General features: G+C 47.0%; 1 protein-coding gene across 2 annotated transcripts in view; it reads right to left on the bottom strand.

Annotated features, from left to right (window-relative positions):
- Positions 1 to 18903, bottom strand: part of LOC117229799 (uncharacterized) — a 273256-nt gene that overhangs the window by 184494 nt on the left and 69859 nt on the right. The window contains exon 4 of one of the 2 annotated variants that reach the window (XM_033486602.2): positions 10055 to 10217. The exons of the other annotated variant lie outside the window; for it this stretch is intronic. Within the exon in view, the coding sequence (XP_033342493.1) occupies positions 10055 to 10061 (7 nt within the window). The 5' untranslated portion in view covers positions 10062 to 10217. The remainder of the gene's footprint in view (positions 1 to 10054; positions 10218 to 18903) is intronic. 2 annotated transcript variants of the gene reach the window in all.

Genomic DNA, 18903 nt, shown 5'->3' with positions numbered 1-18903 from the left:
TCAGACTTTCTACGAGCGTGGAATTTTCAAGTTGTCAGAGAGATGGCGAAAGGTCATCGAACAAAATGGAAAATACATTACAGATTAAACTTCGTTCCAAGTAAAAAAAAATTGTTTACTTCATTGAACAAATCGGCAATTACTTAGTTGCCAACCCAATACTTCGTTGCCAACAAGAATCGCAACGAACTCCAAAGTAAAAATCGAAAACAGATCTAAATATCGCAATCAAATAATCGTACGCGTTACTAGAAGCCGACAAGCAGTGTCCCGAATGATCCAGGACCTCCATCATCAACAAAAAAAAACCCACCCCGTTCACGGTACATTCGCTAGAACGCCGGTGACGCGAGGTAGGCGTCATCGGCGCTGACGGCGCCGCGAAGAGCGATGCCGCCGGGTAAAATAATTCCGTGACGGTGTGTTGTGGAAGCTGGCGGCGGCGGCGGCGGAGTCTTCGGCCATCGAAAAGGGTCAGGGGAGCCAAATGGGTCAAGAATTGGCCGAGAGGGTTGGCGAAGTCGGGCGCGAGGGTTGCGAGGACGGAAGAACGTCAGCGGGCGACGACTGCGTCACTCGAAAAACGATCGGGTTCGGGCAGCCTCGGCCGGAATCCGACGTTGCGGCTGTGCCGAGCTGATGACGCAATCCAAGTTTACAGTATACGGTGCACAATGGCCGGTATCTGGGTCGTGGTGTCAGTGCTACCCCTTGCTCTCGCGCCCGTCGGCTGGGCTGCAGCCCCAATTCTGCTACCCGGCGTGCTTGGCGAAACCGCCTCCGATATCCAGCGGAGAGACCAGACCAGGCCAGCCCTGCTGCTGATGACGCTCCCGCACCCTCCTCTCCACCCCCGGCCGCCCTCTTGGCCTCTCCTGGCCTCTCCTGGCTGACCCTCGCCCCTATTTTTTCGCCGCGAGGCCTGCGAGGACGACAACGACGACGACGACGACGACGACGTCCTCGCTGATTGCTCCGAGAAAACCATTCCAATTTCTCCGACTGTCCAGCGACGGTACCGGGGTTCGTTCACGGTCCGCTGCAGTCTCCGTCGCGCACCCTAAACGATGTCCACCGGCCGGAAACGGATGCAACATTGCCCGTCCGTCGTCGAACTGGAGAGATATTGGGCTTCGGAGCATCGGACGAGGATTCTTGGCCGACCGGAGGAAATTGGGCAGAGGCCGCACCGACGTAATAATTTTAGGAAATTGTCTCGAGGTTCGTGGACGCGCCCGTCGTCGAGCTGCAGTGCAAGTGTCTTTGGAATATCAAGCCTGGCATGTCTGAGACCCATCGAGGGTGGCTCGAAGGGCCATGATTCCCCGTGGTTCGACGATTGCGACGAAAGCGGGTCATCGTGCTGCGAAATTATGTTTCTCTCTTTCTGTTTTAGTTTTTTGTTTCTTGTGCAATGCGGTGGTATACTTGCGGTTTATTCGAAGAGTTTTCACGAAATTTTGCAGTAAATTCTTCCTAATTTGTTGTATAGTTTGTACAAGGAAATGGACGATTTGGGAAATGGAGATACGATTGGTCGAGGGTCAAGGGTCAGTTTTGTAGCTGCCGATTGTCAATTATTATATAAAATACCGTGGAACAGTTTGCAACATTGAGAATTGAACTTAATAATTGTCGACAATTGTCAGCAATAATAATCGAGCCGCGAGACTCTAATAACCGTATCACCTCCCTTAAGAATCGTCCAGTTTTTGTTTACAAGCTGAAGGAAAATTAGCGAGAATTTACTGCAGCACGGATTTCGAGTTGCAGAATTATAAAAATGAGAATTTGCGGAGAATTATAAAAATAATCGACACGTACTGGAACGAGAGAGGTGCTCGACGGATCAAGGAGGGTCAAAAATTACCCACGGAATATTAAACGCGTTCCATTGTTCCAACAATATCCTCTAACAATTTAATCTTTTATATCTCATATTCGCAGGAATCTAAACGCGTTGTTCACCAGCATCGCATAAAAAAAAGTGAACCCCGGAAATAAAAAATAATACTTTCCTTAATAATACTTTTCCTACTTCTCCCTACACGGATAAAAAACGATAAAAAACGACGACTCCCTCGAGCAGACCATAAATCTTCGAGCACCGTAAACGCTAGATTTACGGAACGCTAAAATCAACTGTTTCGTATTAATTCGTAAAAGAATCGATTCTATCGAGTCTGTTCGGATTTTCGAACCGTCGTTTCGACGGGTTCCCATAAACAGCTGGCGTCAAGCTAGGGTGGTCCAAGGGTTAGACAGTTTGTCACTCGCACTCAGCGGACGAAAATAAATCATTCTCCGGGTCGACTTTCAACGTTTCTTCGTAACGCTTCGTTTCGAGAAATGATTTCGGGAATTCTCGACCCCCGAGATTTATTACACCATGTAAGAGAAAGTATGAAGTTCTCTCCGGACAGTACGCAGCCTAGTCAAAGCTGGTAGTTCCAAGTTCCAGAGGCAATCGACAAAGAAGTTCTGGAGAGGTTTTTGCCGGGAGGAGTTATGAAGGGACTCTTTTCGCCTTCGGTTGTTCAAGGTTCGGTGGACGCAGTCGGTCGCAGGGATCGATCATGCACAAATCCAATTTCCCTAAACGCGAGGTAACATGGGCCAAAGCGATCGTGCGAGTGAGAGAGAGAGAGAGAGAGAGAGAGAGAGGGAGAGAGTGGAAGAGAGCGAGGAGGCAGAGAGAGAGAGAGAGAGAGAGAGAGAGAGAGAGAGAGAGAGGGAGCCCTCGATATCGGTACGCTTCGACAGCTTCTATTTTGGTTCGTCCTTCGGCCCGGCTCCGATTCGAACGTTAAATTCAATAACGAGATAATAGAGCGGGCTAATTAGCGGCCGAGGGGAACCGGCGACTTTATTCGACGCGTTACATCGATCGGATCCCATTAAAGCCTTTCCCTCGATCCGAGGAACACTAAAAAAGAACGAGTCGATGGCAGAGAGAAACAGAGAGAGAGAGAGTGAGAGAGAGTGAAAGAGAGAGTAAGAAAGATAGAGAGAGGGAGTGAAAGGAAGAAAGAGAGGGAGAGTGAAACAGACAAAAAGAAAAGAGGAAGAGAGAGTGAAAGAAAGAAAGAGAGAGGAAGAGTGAATGAGAGAAAGAGACGGAGAGAATGAAAGAGAGAGTTAAAGAAAGAAGAGACAGAGAGAATGAAAGAGAGAGAGAGTTAAAGAGAGAAGAGAAAGAACGAGAGTAAAAGAGAGAAAGAGAGTGAAAGAGAGAAAGATAGTGAAAGAGAGAAAGCAATAGTGACAGAGAGAGAGAGAGAGAGAGAGAGAGAGAGAGAGAGAGTAAAAGAGAGAAAGAGAGTGAAAGAAAGAAAGAGGGAGAGAGTGAAAGAGAGAAAGATAGTGAAAGAGAGAAAGAGTGAAAGAGAGAGAGCAATAGTGACAGAGAGAGAGAGAGAGAGTGAAAGAGAGAAAGAGAGAGAGTGAAAGAGAGAACAGAAAGAGAGAGTAAAATATAGAGAGGGGGGGAGTGAAAGAGAGAAATAGAGAAGATAGAGCGCGAAGGAGAGCGAAGGGTAGCAAAGGAGAGAGAGAGGGGGAGAGAGAGAGAGGGCGAGCAAGACCGCAGCGTTCGATTTCGCCGTTCCGATTGCGTGGCGCGTTCCCGAGCAACCGCCGAACAACCGTGTATCGGAATATTCACGCCCGATCGGCGGGGAAAGTCGTTTTCCCGGCGCTTTTCCCAGCGTTTCCGAGCGACACGCGTTCCGGTTGCTAAACCGAAACGCTTTTACGATGCCCGCACCGGACCCGCATCGCGCGCTCCGCATCCGTCGCCGCGATGCGCGCGCGCGCGCGCGCGTGTGCTTTCCCCGATCGCGCGATCCGGCGAAACGAACGTTCAAGAGTCGGCTCAATCGGACAGAATTCCGCGGAAAATTGTTCACTCCGGAAGAGAAGACGATTTACAAGCATCGAGCCCGTCGCAACTTATATTGCCCGGCGGCCCCGGGCTTATGATACGGAAACGACCGGGAACACGGATACATGCGCACAGGAATACACAGACTTCGGGCTGGGTGGATCGAACGTCTGCGATCCCCGGGACTGGGAATTGTCCCGCGTTCGAAACCGGCCGCGCGTTTCTTCGATCACATTGTAGCCGAACGTATCGTTTCGGTTAAATTGCACTCGAGGGACGGCCGCGTGGCCGCGGAGAAATTCGGTCGAGACAGCCAACCCTTTGAGGATAAAGCGAGACTTGGCGAGAATTACGTCTGGCCGAAGCTCTGGACGCGAATTCAGCGCGGAGGGTGCCGAGGAGGGTGCCGGGGCAACACGAAAGTGTTCGCATACGTTTCAAGACTGGACTAAGTCTGAGGCTAACTCTTTTTTTAAACTGGACTTATTGGACTGGAATTATTTTTAGATAATAGAGGGAATAATCTACTAGACGATGACTAAAATGCTATCTTTTTCAATTTTGTTACTATTAGGAAATAAGGCATTTTTTAAATTTCAATTGTGGAGCTCAGATAAAAGAGTTAAAAATCGAGTGCTTATTTCTTTTTTGTTATCCCAAGTAATAGCAAAATTAAAAGAAGGCGTTTAAAAGACGAGGCAGTTAAAAATCGAGGGCTTTTTACTTCTTTTCTCTGTCATCCCTAATAATAGCAAAATTATAAAAGGGCGTTAAAACGAGTCAGTTAAAAAACAAGAATATTTTATTTTTTTATTGTCATTCCAAATAATAGCAAAATTTTAAAAAAAGCACTTTAGCCATCGTCTAGTAGACTAGTCTCTCGTCTAAAAAGAAATCCAAGTCACTTGGTCCATTTCTAAAACAGTTATCGCGTTTTAAAAGACAGATTTAACGACTCGAATCGAGGATCGTCGGATCGAGCGACGAACTGCGAGCAACGTTCGCTTTCTATACAGAGTCGATTCCACGCGATTCCGTCACAATTACTAACGCACGAAAAGATCCCTAAGGAGTGAGCACAGATTGCTCGAACAGCTTCGCCTAGGAACAAATCCCTAGGGCCTAGGAACAGTGACGAATAACCGAAGCTGTGGACGCTTTACTGCGAAGAAAGCTGACCCTGTATCCTCCAGCCACCGAAAATATTTAGTGAGAAATTCAATCCAGAAAAGTTACGTCACCGACGAATTACAGTCAGGGTTAAATTCCATTTTCAGGGCGATGTCGCGGTTGGAGCAAAGTATTGGGCTCGCAACTAAATAATTGCCGATTTTTTTTACTCGGAACGAAGTTTAATCTGTAATGTATTTTCCATTTTGTTCGATGACCTTTCGCCATCTCTCTGACAACTTGAAAATTCCACGCTCGTAGAAAGTCTGATCCTTTTCGGCCAAAAACTGAGTTAAGTGAGATTTTACAGCGTCGTCGTCGTTAAAAGTTTTACCACGAAGGGAGTTGTCCAGGGATCGAAATAAGTCGTAATCCGATGGCGCGAGATCAGGGCTATACAGTGGGTGTAACATCGATTCCCAACCAATATCCATCAATTTTTGCCGAGTGGACAAAGACGCGTGCGGCCTAGCATTGTCCTGCTGGAAAATGACACCTTTACGATCGACCAATTCTGCTCGCTTTTCCTTGACCGCTGCATTCAATTTGTCCAGTTGCTAACATTCGCGGATAATACAAAATAACATAATAATAACAATAATAATAATTTTATAATATAACATTTACGGATATCATAAAAATGGGAGTGAGAGACATCTACAACTGAAATCGACAATTACTTAGTCGCCAACCCAATACATTGAAGATTAAAATCGAGGCTAAATGAATAAATAATCGAAGGCTATAAGATGCAATCGCGGCTAAAATAAAAAAAAAAAAGTGACATCGGAACAGAAATTAAAGCTCGCCCCTCTTTACACCGGAGAAAAAAGGCTCGTTGTTATCTTCATTGAATCGGGAGCCTCGTCTTCGTATAAATTGAGCCTGGGGAGTCCGGGAACCCTCGTCGGGGTGGGATCGAGGGGGGAAGGGAGCCGCGGCCAACGATGAACCGTATCCAACGAATTGTGAACCCAGATGAATTGTACCTTAGAAAAAACCGGCACACCCGGGGTATCCTGTTTCCAGGAAGAATGGAATCTGGGTTATTCCCGTTCCGCGGCGAGCCGTATCTAGGTTAGGTTAGACCCGGGAAACGGTTTCGCCGGGTTCGTCCAACAAAGAAAACGGAGGAAGCCGGTGCCGTCGCCGTCGCCGTCGCCGTCGCCGACGTCGCGTCGCGTCGCGTCTCCCGCGAAGCCACGCCTGGAGAGAAAGAAAGAACGGTCGCGAAAAGGGGGCGGTAGAGAAAGAGAATCGGTGTTGTTTCATTAGAGCGATTAGAAAAAAAGGAGGTCGGTCGGGGAGGAAATGGCGGCGGCGGCGGAGTTACACGCGCGGGTTGGAAAGGGCGTCGAACGCGCGCGTATCCTGGAATTACGTTTCCAGTGATTCCGGCGACCCAGATCGACGGAACACGCAGATTGCTCGCACGCAACCGTCGCTCTCTCGCTCCACATTTCAGCGACGCTCGTTGTTTCCGATTGTTACGAAAGAAAGTCCCCAGCCGGGCTTTTAACGCGTGCTCCAGGATAATTACCGGCCGTTCCTACGGGAAACCGGGCTCATTAGAAAATGAGCGAGCCGGCGATCACGCTCGTTTCGACGTTCCCAGCGAAACGTGACGTAATTACCGTGCTATTAGCATCGATTCGCGCTAGCCCGTGTGTCCACCGGCGTTCCTTGTTTAGGGGAGATCCGGCCCGTCGAGCTCGCCACGGAAATCCGCGATTCTTCTACTCGGTTAACGCCATTTTCATCGTTCGACGCTTTAATTTTACGCTGTTTTTTTTTTTTATTAGTATCATCGGCGATCTTCGAGTATTGTCGATATTCGAGGACGTTTGTCCTCGTTTCCTCGGATTCTTTTCGTCGAAAGGGTGGTGTTATTTGTTTGTAAAATACTGCAATGCGATGTTAACCGAAGACGCGAAGATTTGTTGTTAGACTGCGAGGCTTCGCGCGAAGTGAAAATTCTCTGCAACAATTCCAAGTTATGTAAACCAAGTAGCAAGTTCTTTGACGATTGTAATAGATTGATAACAATACGAAATTCTTTCGATCTTCCTGCTATTTTAAGTTCCAAATAATTTTATCATAAATGCAAGAAATACGCCCTAAACTCCATTTTCCCTTAGAACAATCGGAACTTCGCAGAATTGCAAAATAAGAAAGCGGTCACTTTGACCGCGGTAGGTTTAGTGTTAAAAGCGTCGAGTGCAAAGGGTTAACATAATTACGGGACACCCTGTAGATCGCAAGATCTACACGGTGCCCAAATCCATCAACCTGATCGCACCAGCATGGAAACTGCGCCCTAAACTCCATTTTCCCTTAGAAAAATCGGAACTTTGCAGAATTGCAAAATAAGAAAGCGGTCACTTTGAGGGCGGTATATTTAGTGTTAAAAGCGTCGAGTGCAAAGGGTGAACATAATTACGGAAATCGTGCCCAAATCCATCAACCTGATCGCACCAGCATGGAAACTGCGCCCTAAACTCCATTTTCCCTTAGAAAAATCGGAACTTCGCAGAATTGCAAAATAAGAAAGCGGTCACTTTGAGGGCGGTATATTTAGTGTTAAAAGCGTCGAGTGCAAAGGGTGAACATAATTACGGAAATCGTGCCCAAATCCATCAACCTGATCGCACCAGCATGGAAACTGCGCCCTAAACTCCATTTTCCCTTAGAAAAATCGGAACTTCGCAGAATTGCAAAATAAGAAAGCGGTCACTTTGAGGGCGGTATATTTAGTGTTAAAAGCGTCGAGTGCAAAGGGTGAACATAATTACGGAAATCGTGCCCAAATCCATCAACCTGATCGCACCAGCATGGAAACTGCGCCCTAAACTCCATCATTTTCCCTTAGAAAAATCGCGTCGTCCCTTGACAGCGTTTGGCGCCGGCTAACGAACATTCGCCGTGCCGCGGTTCGTTTCCGAATCTCTCTGGCACACGAACATTGGCGTAACAATTATTTTCGTCGTAGCGGAAGCGGTCCGCGCAATCTCGAAAGCGGGAAACCAACGGCGGAGGACACTTTCCGACCCGGTCCGCCGCATCTTTCTCCTCGTTTCCTGGCCGGGATGTAGGTCGACCGATTAAAAGATAACGCGGCGGCCACTTCGAGGAGATAAAGGATCGATGAAGTTTTTAAGCGGAGGCCGGATCACCGAGAGTTCGAGAGCGTTGCCTGCCTCGATATGGCTGGCCCCTTCCTGGAGCAACGACCCTTCGGCGAGGGGGGAGACGAAGGGGGAGAGCAGCAGTTCGTTAGGGTCTCGTTTTTACGCGGGTTCGCTGATCGCGGGATATCGCGGGCAAAGTTCAAAGCGGACGATGATCCATTTCGCGTGCGGAACCAGCCGAAAACGACCGGGCGGACCGGTGTTTTCCATTGACCGCTTTGTTTGACCAGGGAAATCGATGCGATCGACCGGCCCACGCATGCTCCGCCGCTTTCCAAAGCTGTTTCGCCGAAAACCGAACGACCGTGCTCCAGCCACCGGAAACAATCCGCGACGTTGTCCGCGACATTGTCCGGGTTTTAATTGTTAACGAATCGCGATCTTTGTCTCCGAAATCGTCGTCGAGCGACAACGCTCTTTATCGAAGAGAGATCCGCCGTTCGAACAAATTGATTCGTTTTTTTTTCTTTCGATTTTCTTAAGGATTCGAGTGCGTTGAATGCGTTAACGCGATATTTGGCGATCGGAGGTAACGTTTAAGACATCTCAATCGTATCAAAAAAAATACAGTGAAATGCACGGAATATTCTACAATGCGGCGCATAATTTTATCGATACGTCGATAATTTTTTCTAATTTTTCGCGAGCATTTAACGCTGATTTTTTTGGACAAAAGCAGAGCTTTTTCTTCGTCAAACTGCGGCGATTTCTACGATTATGAAAATATTTGGAAATATTTTTCTCTAAACGTAAGATTCAATTTATAATGATTATTATGATTTACGTAATTGTTATGGTTTACTTATTGAATCTGTTCTCTGTTCTTAAGGAAATCTGTCTAACTTTCTATTGTCAGCATCGATCGCGAAAGATAGAAATTACGGTAAATTCCCTCGAATTTTCTTTCAGCTTCTAAACAAAAATATACAATTTTGCAAGAGGTTTTTCTTTTTGGCTCGATTATTCGAGCCTAGCGGCTCGTTTCTATAGCTACCGATCGCCGGCAATTATAAAAACTAGGCGCAAGGCTCGAATAGTCGCATCTCCTCATCCCAAACTTCTACTTATTACTTTATTATTATTATTATTTATTACTATATTATATTTGCTATCTTATATTTATTACTATATTATATTTACTATCTTATATTTATTATTACTTATTACTTATTACTTCTACTTCTATCTAATTTCTTACATCGAACAAACAATCAACTTTTGCGTACAATCCGAAGTTTAAATTACAGAGAATTTACCGCGATTAAAAGCGTGCATCTCTTCCTTCGAGTGGCCCCGATAAAACGAGAATAACACAATTTCCCGAAGTAGTTGCCAATAAGCGTGTACGAAACAGAGTACGCCGCGGTCTGATAATCGCGAAAGCAACGACCCCGAGGAGTTCGCCGAACAATTTCGTTGCTCGAAAGCTGGGACGAAGCTGGGGATCCGCGGTTATATCGTGTGTCCGTAGCAAAAATAAATGCTCGGGACGAAGACGGATCGATGGAAGAACCATAATGGAACCGATGCAGGGCCGGTTGCCGGGTTCGACGGGGAAGAATCGTCGGGGCGCGTTCTCCGACGAGCGGAGCTGCACCGACGATCATCGTGATGCTCTTTCGAGGTATATACGGCTTGCCCGTGGTTTTAATTCACGAGCCAGAGTTAAAAAGGACGGTCGGGGACAGTCGCCGGCGAGCGTTGCAACCCCGATACGCGGACGCGCGCGCGGAGAAAGGAAAATAAGAGAGCGAGAGAGAAAGAGAAAGAGAGACAGAGAAAGATAGAGAAAGAAAGCCTTCAAAGGACTCACCCTTCATGCCGAGTACTTGCGCTCTCCTCCAGTCGAGGACACTTTTCCTGTGCTTGGTTCCTGGCTCGAGCTATCGATACGCCCGAGATACACCCTCGAATGTCCGGGATCAATCGTACGGTCTACTTTGATCAGGAATACACGCAGGAACATAGAACACTCCCTGGAACAAACCGGAAGCACATGCTCGTTGAAGAGAGGGAGAGAGAGAGAGAGAGAGAGAACTGATCGGCGGATCCGTATCTTCGGCGGGAGAATATAAATTGCTACTTGACCCGCTGACCCAGGAAGACCGGTTAACCCGCCAATTAAGAGCCTCGCCCGGATCTCGCTGCGCGCTTTTTTTTTATTTCTATTTATCCGGAGAACCCGCCGGCAAACGGGCAAACAAGCCGGAAATGTTCTCGGGACATTGCATGCTTCGGCGAGATGAAAAGATCGCGCGCCGCTGCCGTCGATCCGCGGGCTATTAATCGTAAATTTCCCGGAATTTTCCTGCGGATCCGCGACGGATTATATTTGAAGCCTTCTTCTTTTCGATCGAAGGTTCTCTATGTCAATTGCGCGCTCACGAGTCTTGGTTAAAAAAGTATTCGATCACCTTTTAAAGTACGGTAACTTTTTTCAGACCGGTCTATGTTGCTTGAATCTTGTTCTCATTGTTAAAGGGACTAGTTTATGGTGCAAAGACTGGTATGCTTTTTGTTTAAATTCTGCTTTTATATGAAAGGAGAATAGAAGGTAGAAAATACATGTTTTTTTAGAGTAAATTATCGAATTTATACCGAGAACGGATAATTTTTCGATCTTTCATCGGCGAAATGAGCCGACGTGCAGTAATTTCTCCCGGAAATGCCAAATTTCGGGTTGCTGTGAATTTCCCTGTGCTACGAAGACAACGCAAAATGGTCTGTTTTGGTTGTGAGTCGGATAAAAAAAACCGCGGAGCTGCAAGATACGTGACCATCTCCGAGGAATCGTGGCACGTGGCCTCTGAATTGCCTTCGAAACGTGGCATGTGGTCCCTGAATTGCCTTCGAATTGCCTCCGAATTGCCTTCGAATCGTGGCATGTGGCCTCCGAATTGCCTTCGAATTGCCTCCGAATTGCCTTCGAATTGTTTCCGAATTGTCTTCGAATCGCGTCATATGGCCTCCGAATTGCCTTCGAATTTCTTTGAATTTCCTCCGAATTGCCTTTAAATCGTAGCATGTTGCCTCCGAATTGCCTTCGAATTGTCTCCGAATTGTCTTCGAATCGCGTCATATGGCCTCCGAATTACCTTCGAATTGTCTTCGAATTGCCTTCGAATTTCCTCTGAATTGCCTCCGAATTGTCTTCAAATTGCCTTCGAATTTTCTTCGAATTGCCTTCGAATTATCTCCGAATTGCCTTCGAATCGCGTAAAAATCCATAAAACTGTCCCGAAGAATCGCGACTCGGTATTCTCGGATCTGCCGGTCTCAGTTCCGACCTCCAAGCATTTCTAGAAGAAATCGCCGTGCTTCGTAAATTCGGAGGACAGTATTTTACGATCCGAACGGAGGTCTTCGACTTGGTTCGTCAGCTTTTTATCGATTCAACGACAGCAATTTTTGCTCCAGCAGGGGAAACGTATTAATAAATGTCCTAGGGACGGTCTCATTAGCAATGCCAGATGCCCGGCCACGCTCCAGTAATAAATCGACGCTGACAACTCAATAGAGTAATTGCACCGGGACGCTGTCATCGATCCTCATCCATGTCTCCATAATCTTATGCTCTTCCAGCGGCGCGTTCCCGCCAGGCGTTGCTTTCACACGCGAGATAAGGCGCGCGCCTCGATGATCACTGTTCCCCTTAGGATAAAGTCCCTAGCACGCCCTAATCTCTGCCGTGGCACCGGCTGCCAGCTGGTAATCCCTTATCCCTTCCCGATCGCTCGTACCGACGCGCCGCGCCGCGTCGGCACGCCCGACTCGATCGCTGTCGATCGGAAGATTTCCCGAGATCCATGCCCGATCTATGATGCTCCATGCTTTAAAAAACGTCCCCGCGATTGTGCAAGACCAATCGGGGATTCCGGTGTCGCGGAACGATCGGGGATTTCGACGTCGAAGGCTCCGAGTCGAACGATTCGCGCTCGAACCGCTGCGTCGATCCAACCGAGCCGGGAAATTATTAATTCGCGGTGCCTGTCTCTCGACAAGGCTCGGCAATGGTAGCGAGATAATCGGATAAAAATGAACACGTCGGACACAATGATCGGATAAAGCTGACAGATGTTCGATAGCAAGTTGAGAGCAGGACATGTGTCACGAGCTCGAACGGAACAGCTGGAAAAAACAGCGTTTCCTTAATTTCTTGTATCGCTCTAGTTAATTGTAATTTTTGGGATAAGTTTCTTCGGCGATTGTTCAGCGGAACCTCTTGTATTTAAACAAAAAGATCAGGTTATTTATTTTCTACAGTATTATAAAGCTTGTTATATAGGCTGTCCCAAAAATGTCTCGCAATCCGGAAATGGCGGGTTCCTCGGATCATTCGAAGCAACTTCTTCCTTTACAAAAATGTTCTCCGAGGCATCGTTAACGAGATATTAACGAAAAACAATGACCAATAAGAATCGAGTACGGCTGACGCGAGGCGGCCCAGCCAACCAGCGCACGAAGCCCGGTTCCGCTCATTGGCTCGATCGCCTCGCGCCAGCCGAGGTCGCCTCTCATTGGTCACAGTTTTTCGTTGATAACTCGTTAACGGTGCCTCGGAGAAAATTTTTGTAAAGGAAAAAGTTGCTTCGAATCACCTGAGGAACCCGCCACTTTCGGATTGCGAGACATTTTTGGGACACTCTGTATATACGTTAAAAAGTGTTCGAATATTTTCGCGATCGACGAACAGACACTTTTCTTTCACTCGCATGATGATCTTTGGGTTAACAGTAAATATTAACGACAATGTAATAGAGCAATAATCGCAAGTAGTAATAATTGCAATAATTTACATGGTAATAATTGCAATGCAATTATTTATAAACGCATCGACGCGTTCGTCTTGTGATCTTCTCAGAATCATGAGCTGAATTATGAGCTTCCAACTTATGAGCTTCTGTCTTAGGAGCTTCCGACCCTAATTAGGATTTTATTTTCACCTGTCCGGCATTTTTGGGATTAACATAGGTTCGAGCAACGATGTAACAGCGGCTTGCAATCGTCTACGAAGGTACTGCATACGACGCGTTCGCGTCGCGACAACTCGATCGGCCAACATTTTGGGTCCGAAGCGTGGGTCTGGCGCCGAGCTTAGCCGTCGACAGGCTTTGTATCCACGCGGAGGACGATAGAACGGGTCCAGGACGGGCTCACCACCGTCGGCATCGTCTTCGAGTAACGATCAACCTTCAAAGTCGCTGCTCGGCGGCGCTCCTATCAAAGAAATCCCAATTTCCTGTTGATTCGACGGCACAAAAGCCGATCGTTGCACAAAAGCCTACTCCCCCGGGGGGACTGCATTGTTGCCAACCAGAAGCTCCCTAATGATTCGGGATTACTGTCAGTCGACCGGCGAAATAGTTGTCTAACGATCCAGCTCCCGCCTCTCGATCTGCGTGGATCGTCTTACGCGGCGCGCATCGTCCTGCTGCGAACAGCTTCGTTAACGGATGATCGTTAATTACGGCCGATGGTTGCTCGTTTCGAGTCGAAAAGCGCTGGACGAGAAGAGTGATCGGACGTTTGCCGAGTTTTGAATCGCGGTTTGGAAACTTGAAAATACGGTGCGATTGGTTGCAGCCTTTAAAACAGATCATTTTTTGGAAGCAGAAAGAGTTGAAGAAAACGCGTGAGAAATTAGTCAAGCCTGCTTGAAAAATATTATTGGAAGCGATGCCGTGACAAATTTAAATGTACGACATTTAAAGCATAATTCCCGCTGTTTTCTTATAGCCGCAAACACTGAAATCGTTAAAATGTTCACTTGTTTTCCGCCGTCGTTTCGAGGCGCGAGTAATTTTCGAACTCGTTCTGAACCCTTTAACAATCATAATCGACGCGCTTGTCCGCTAGTCGCGACCCTAATCACGCGCTCCCGACTGCGAGCAACGTATTTCATTTAAAAAAACCGTGAATTATACACGGCGTCGTATTGTTTCGAAATTACATCATCGCGCCCGAATGATCCGATCACGTGTTTCGAACGCCGTCAGTTTTCGCGGAGAAAAACGGCGGCCCGCGCTCCGGCAAATTATTTATAAAAAATCACGAGAACTGGAACACGCTCGGGAATTATTTCGCGGCGGTCGCGAAACAGAGCGAGACGCGGAAACGCGGCGCGGAGCGGAACGAGCGGCGTAAAAAAAGGAGAAAAAAGTAAAGAAGGAATGATTTCGAAAGTTTCGCCTCCGACGAATTCGTCTCGCGCCATATTTCTTTCGCCCCCTGGATCCCGGTCGTCTTTCGACTCGGCCATTGTTCCCGTTGACGTGAAACAGCGAGAGAGGAAGATGAGAAAAGGGGGACGACAAAAGCCGGGGCTCGGAATTATGAGCGCGCGGCTCGGCCGCCGCGCCGCCGAAAAATATGGGCCGCGCGGGGGACGGGGAAGTTATTATAAGTAAATTCGGGGCTTCGACAATCCTCGGGACGCTCGATTCTCGATTCGATTCTCGCGGCTGGATGAAACTGCGGGGTACGGAGGGGGGATCGCTTCGAAAAATATTTCGCGACTTCGAAGCTCCCGCGCAAAAAATTATATAAATTATCATAAAATTATAAAAATTATATAAAAAATTATAAGATTCGTTTCTGGAAGATTACACGCTAAATAAAATGCCAGATTTTATTACTTTGATAAAATACCGCAGTATTTGGGGCGTCCGCAGTAATGCCCACACTTAGCGTCGAAAATTGCGAGAAAATTCGTGAAAACTGAAATCTATAGTTAACCTCAGCAAACTATGATACCGTTTGAATTGTCGATCTAACCTTTTCTCAGCGTTTCGGCAATACTGTCGATGGTTAAACTATGCGACCAACATGATCAAAATCGTTTACAGTGCCCGCGGTAGCGGCAGACGATTCAAGCAACTCGCAGCGTTTTCGCGGGAGTTTTTGTCTTCAAAAATTCGATAGAGTAAACATCGGCGGGTCTAACGAGATCCGTATCTGCTTTCCAGCGTTGCGGAGCGTTCGACGTTGTAAATAAATTGTCTTCGGCTCGCAGTTTCACGAAATTAGATCGCGGAGATCGGCAGAGAGGCCCGGCGATCGCGAGCAGCCGGATGATTATCGAAGTTCGCGCAACTATCGCGAACAAACGGCTGGAGAAATGGGGTTGGGGGTAGGTTAACCTGGCAAAAAGCGAGGGGGCGGCACGAAGGAAAGGGGTGTCGGCCGTTTTCCAGCGGGTCGTTCCTGATAAAGCGCGATAAGCGGGGACACGGGACGTTATGAGAACGGAAACGATAACGCCGGCACATTTCCAGACAACGTCGGCTCGCTTTTCCGGCTTCTCTTTGCTCTTTTCGAGCTTTGGTGCAGCTCTCCTATCTCTCTCTCTCTCTCTCTCTCTCTCTCTCTTTGTCTCTCTTTGAGAGCAGGCCTTGACACCGGATACGGGGTAATTGAATGTGTCCCGCGCGTTTGTGCTCGGATTAACCCTTTGCTCGAATTAGTCGGTTGTTGTTCGTCTCGCGACCGGTGCCGAACTAGCGGAGCACGCCTTTTGTCGCTCGGGAATGAGCGAGAGAATTAATTACAGGCGCTGGATTGCTCGGCAGAGAGAACACTTTGGTATTCTGCTGACTCGAAACGGCGGAACGACGCCGGACGGACATATTATTGTTCTTCTTTCGCGCGAGTCGGGATTTTTTTTTCTTGGCCTGCTTCCGAGCGTCTCGTCTGACCGGTGGCATGACTTTTCTACTGTGCTCTGAGGATTGTGTAGCAGCAGCAGAGTTGAGTCGACGGCGATCGATTGTTCTGCGATTTATTTTGTCATTGGTGGCGGCATGTAATCGTGGTAATCGCGATCGTTGGCAGAATAAATTGGTAATCGCGATTATAAATCTTTATGCAAAAGATCTTTACGCAAAATGAAAAGAATACATTAGTAATCGCGATTACAAATTTTTATGCAAATGATATTTAGCAGTAGCACTTACTTTCTTTCTTTTGATAATAATTTTAACAGTTAGAAAATTACATATATTAGACGTATCTTAAATAATTTTTATTTTTGTTGAAAAAAAGATTAACATTGTTGAAAAAAAGAGAAAAATACTGCTAAAAAGTGCTTCCTCCTTGTTGCAACAAACGTGGAAAATTTATATTTTGCCCAAACACCTCAAACTCTATTCGCAACAATAAAATCCCATCTAAAGTAACGTTTACATTTCACCAAGTTTGATTTACATTAAAAAAAAACTATTAAAAGCATGACTTAGTTATCAAGCAACAATACTGAATTCAATACTCGCAAAAATCGCGCTAAAATGCTCTCCGATCAAATGTACAACCACCGCGGCTTCGATAAACTATTATTACATTTCGCGTTAATAAAATCGCTCCGAGCGACCGAATCGTCGAAATATTGAACTTTTGCGTAAAGCAACGTAAAAAAAAAGAGAAAAAGAAAAAAGAAAAGTAATACGAGACACAAAATATATTGAATTTCGTGCACTAGTCGCCGTCTCGGGGCAATAAATCCGCCGGTTTTTTTCAATTACATTTCGCCGATCCGCTTGCGAGCAAAAGCTATACGAACGTTTCAATTAGAATTTCGGCCGGACCGCGACCCGTACGAGCCCCGCACCGTTTAAAATATTTGTTTCTGTAAATCCCGGGGATCTCCGAGAGGTCAACCGAGCATGTACATCGATCACCGGACGGGACCACTTCGGGGATCCGTGGCGGTATCAAAGCTCGGTGAACGCAACATGGCGGCCGCATTGTAATTCTAAACGGCGGTTCCTTCCGGCGGGCTCATCTGTCCGTCCGGATTAACCTTTTAGGTACGGCTGAATTCTGCGCGAGGCTATTTCTCTGGACGGCAGAGTCTGATATGTACTGTACAGAGTCTGATACTGTATATTCTGTCTGTATATACAGGGTGTCCCAAAAATGTCTCGCAATCCGAAAGTGGCGGGTTCCTCGGGCCATTTGAAGCAACTTTTTCCTTTACAAAAATGTTCTCCGAGGCACCGTTAACGAGTTATTAACGAAAAACAATGACCAATGAGAGGCGAGCTCGGCTGGCGCGAGGCGATCGAGCCAATGAGCGGAACCAGGCTTCGCGCGCTGGTTGGCTGGGCCGCCTCGCGTCAGCCGTACTCGATTCTTATTGGTCACTGTTTTTCGTTGATAACTCGTTAACGGTGCCTCGGAGAACATTTTTGTAAAGGAAGAAGTTGCTTCGAATGATCCGAGGAACCCGCCATTTCCGGATTGCGAGACATTTTTGTGACACCCTGTAGACCGTTGTAAATCGATGCGAAGACAAAAGAAGTGCGAAACAATGCATACGAAGACGATTATTTGGTTCAAACGATGAGCGAGTGAGCTACTGGAGCAAGCCATTATAGTGGCGCGTCGTCCAGAGAGATGACAACCGCAGAAATCACTATAGTGGCGTGTCGTTCTGAAAGATGACATCCGCGAAAGCCACTATAGTGACGTCTAAAGGCTAAATCGTGCCTAAAAGGCTAAACGATCGCCGTTATAGAAACGGAACGGGCGGGATTCGATCCACGGCCGGAGGTGAACCGAATCCGCGGATTTCACGCGGCAATTATGATCCGCGATCATCATTTTCTCTGTGTGTCTCTCCCTCCCCTCGGCCGCGCCGCCCTCTTCTCGGTCGAGCGGATGTCCTCCGTGATGGGATCACGAATTACCGGTCGGCGAGGCGGACGTTTCGCTCCGCGACGCGTAAGCAAGTTTCTTTGTCGGCGGGACGCGTAACGCAATCAATAAAACAAACGCGATCAAAGTCCGCGGCGGCCGCGCCGCGTGCATAATCGCCGGACCGCACGAACGAATCTATAACTCAGCAGGATTCGCGGGAATTTCATCAGCAATTTCCATCGAGCCAGAGCTCTGCTACATGTATATGCATATGTATATGTATATGTACATGTATATGCATATGTATATACTTGTGCACGCGTATACATATGCGCGCGTTCGTTCATTCATTCGTCCGTACGTACAGTCGGTCGCATAAAGTGTTCGACCGTCTACCGCAATCGAATTAAATTTATAATTTTATTATTATTGTATTTTCAATTATTATTGTAATAACGCGATTTTTTAAATCGTTTAAACATTGTAGAAACTACGCTTAGCCAGTTTTAGCTGTGTTCGACGAGTATACTCGTCACGAAGAAGCAGCAGTGTTTTTTGACTTGTCTTGAGTATACTAATCAGGGAGAAGTGGGAGTATTTTTGTGTCATCACGAGTATACTCGTCCTGGAGAAGTGACAATATTTTTGTGTCGTGACGAGTATACTCGTCCTGGAGAAGTGACAATATTTTTGTGTCGCGACGAGCATACTCGTCACGCAGAAGTGACAGTATCTTGTGCCATGACGCGTATACTCGTCGCGAAGAAATGGCAGCATTTTCTCTCACGACGAGTATACTCGTCGCGCGTAAAAAGCAGCGGTCGCGTTGGCTATTTAAATTGTAATTCTAGAGAAAAGGAAAACGTATTCCGAAATTTCAAGTTGACCAAATATTTTTAGGTCATCTCGTCGAACTTCTTAATCGCTGCGTGGCACAATAATTTTTACGGCGCCTCGGAGTTGCCGCGCGAGTGCAAATTCAATTCGACACTGAATTTTGCGACTCAGGCGACTGTTACGCTTCGCATA

This window comes from Megalopta genalis, chromosome 2, assembly GCF_051020955.1.
Source record: "Megalopta genalis isolate 19385.01 chromosome 2, iyMegGena1_principal, whole genome shotgun sequence".
NCBI lineage: Eukaryota > Metazoa > Arthropoda > Insecta > Hymenoptera > Halictidae > Megalopta > Megalopta genalis.
Note: the sequence above shows the minus strand (reverse complement) of the source record. Positions and strands in the feature narration are given on the sequence as shown.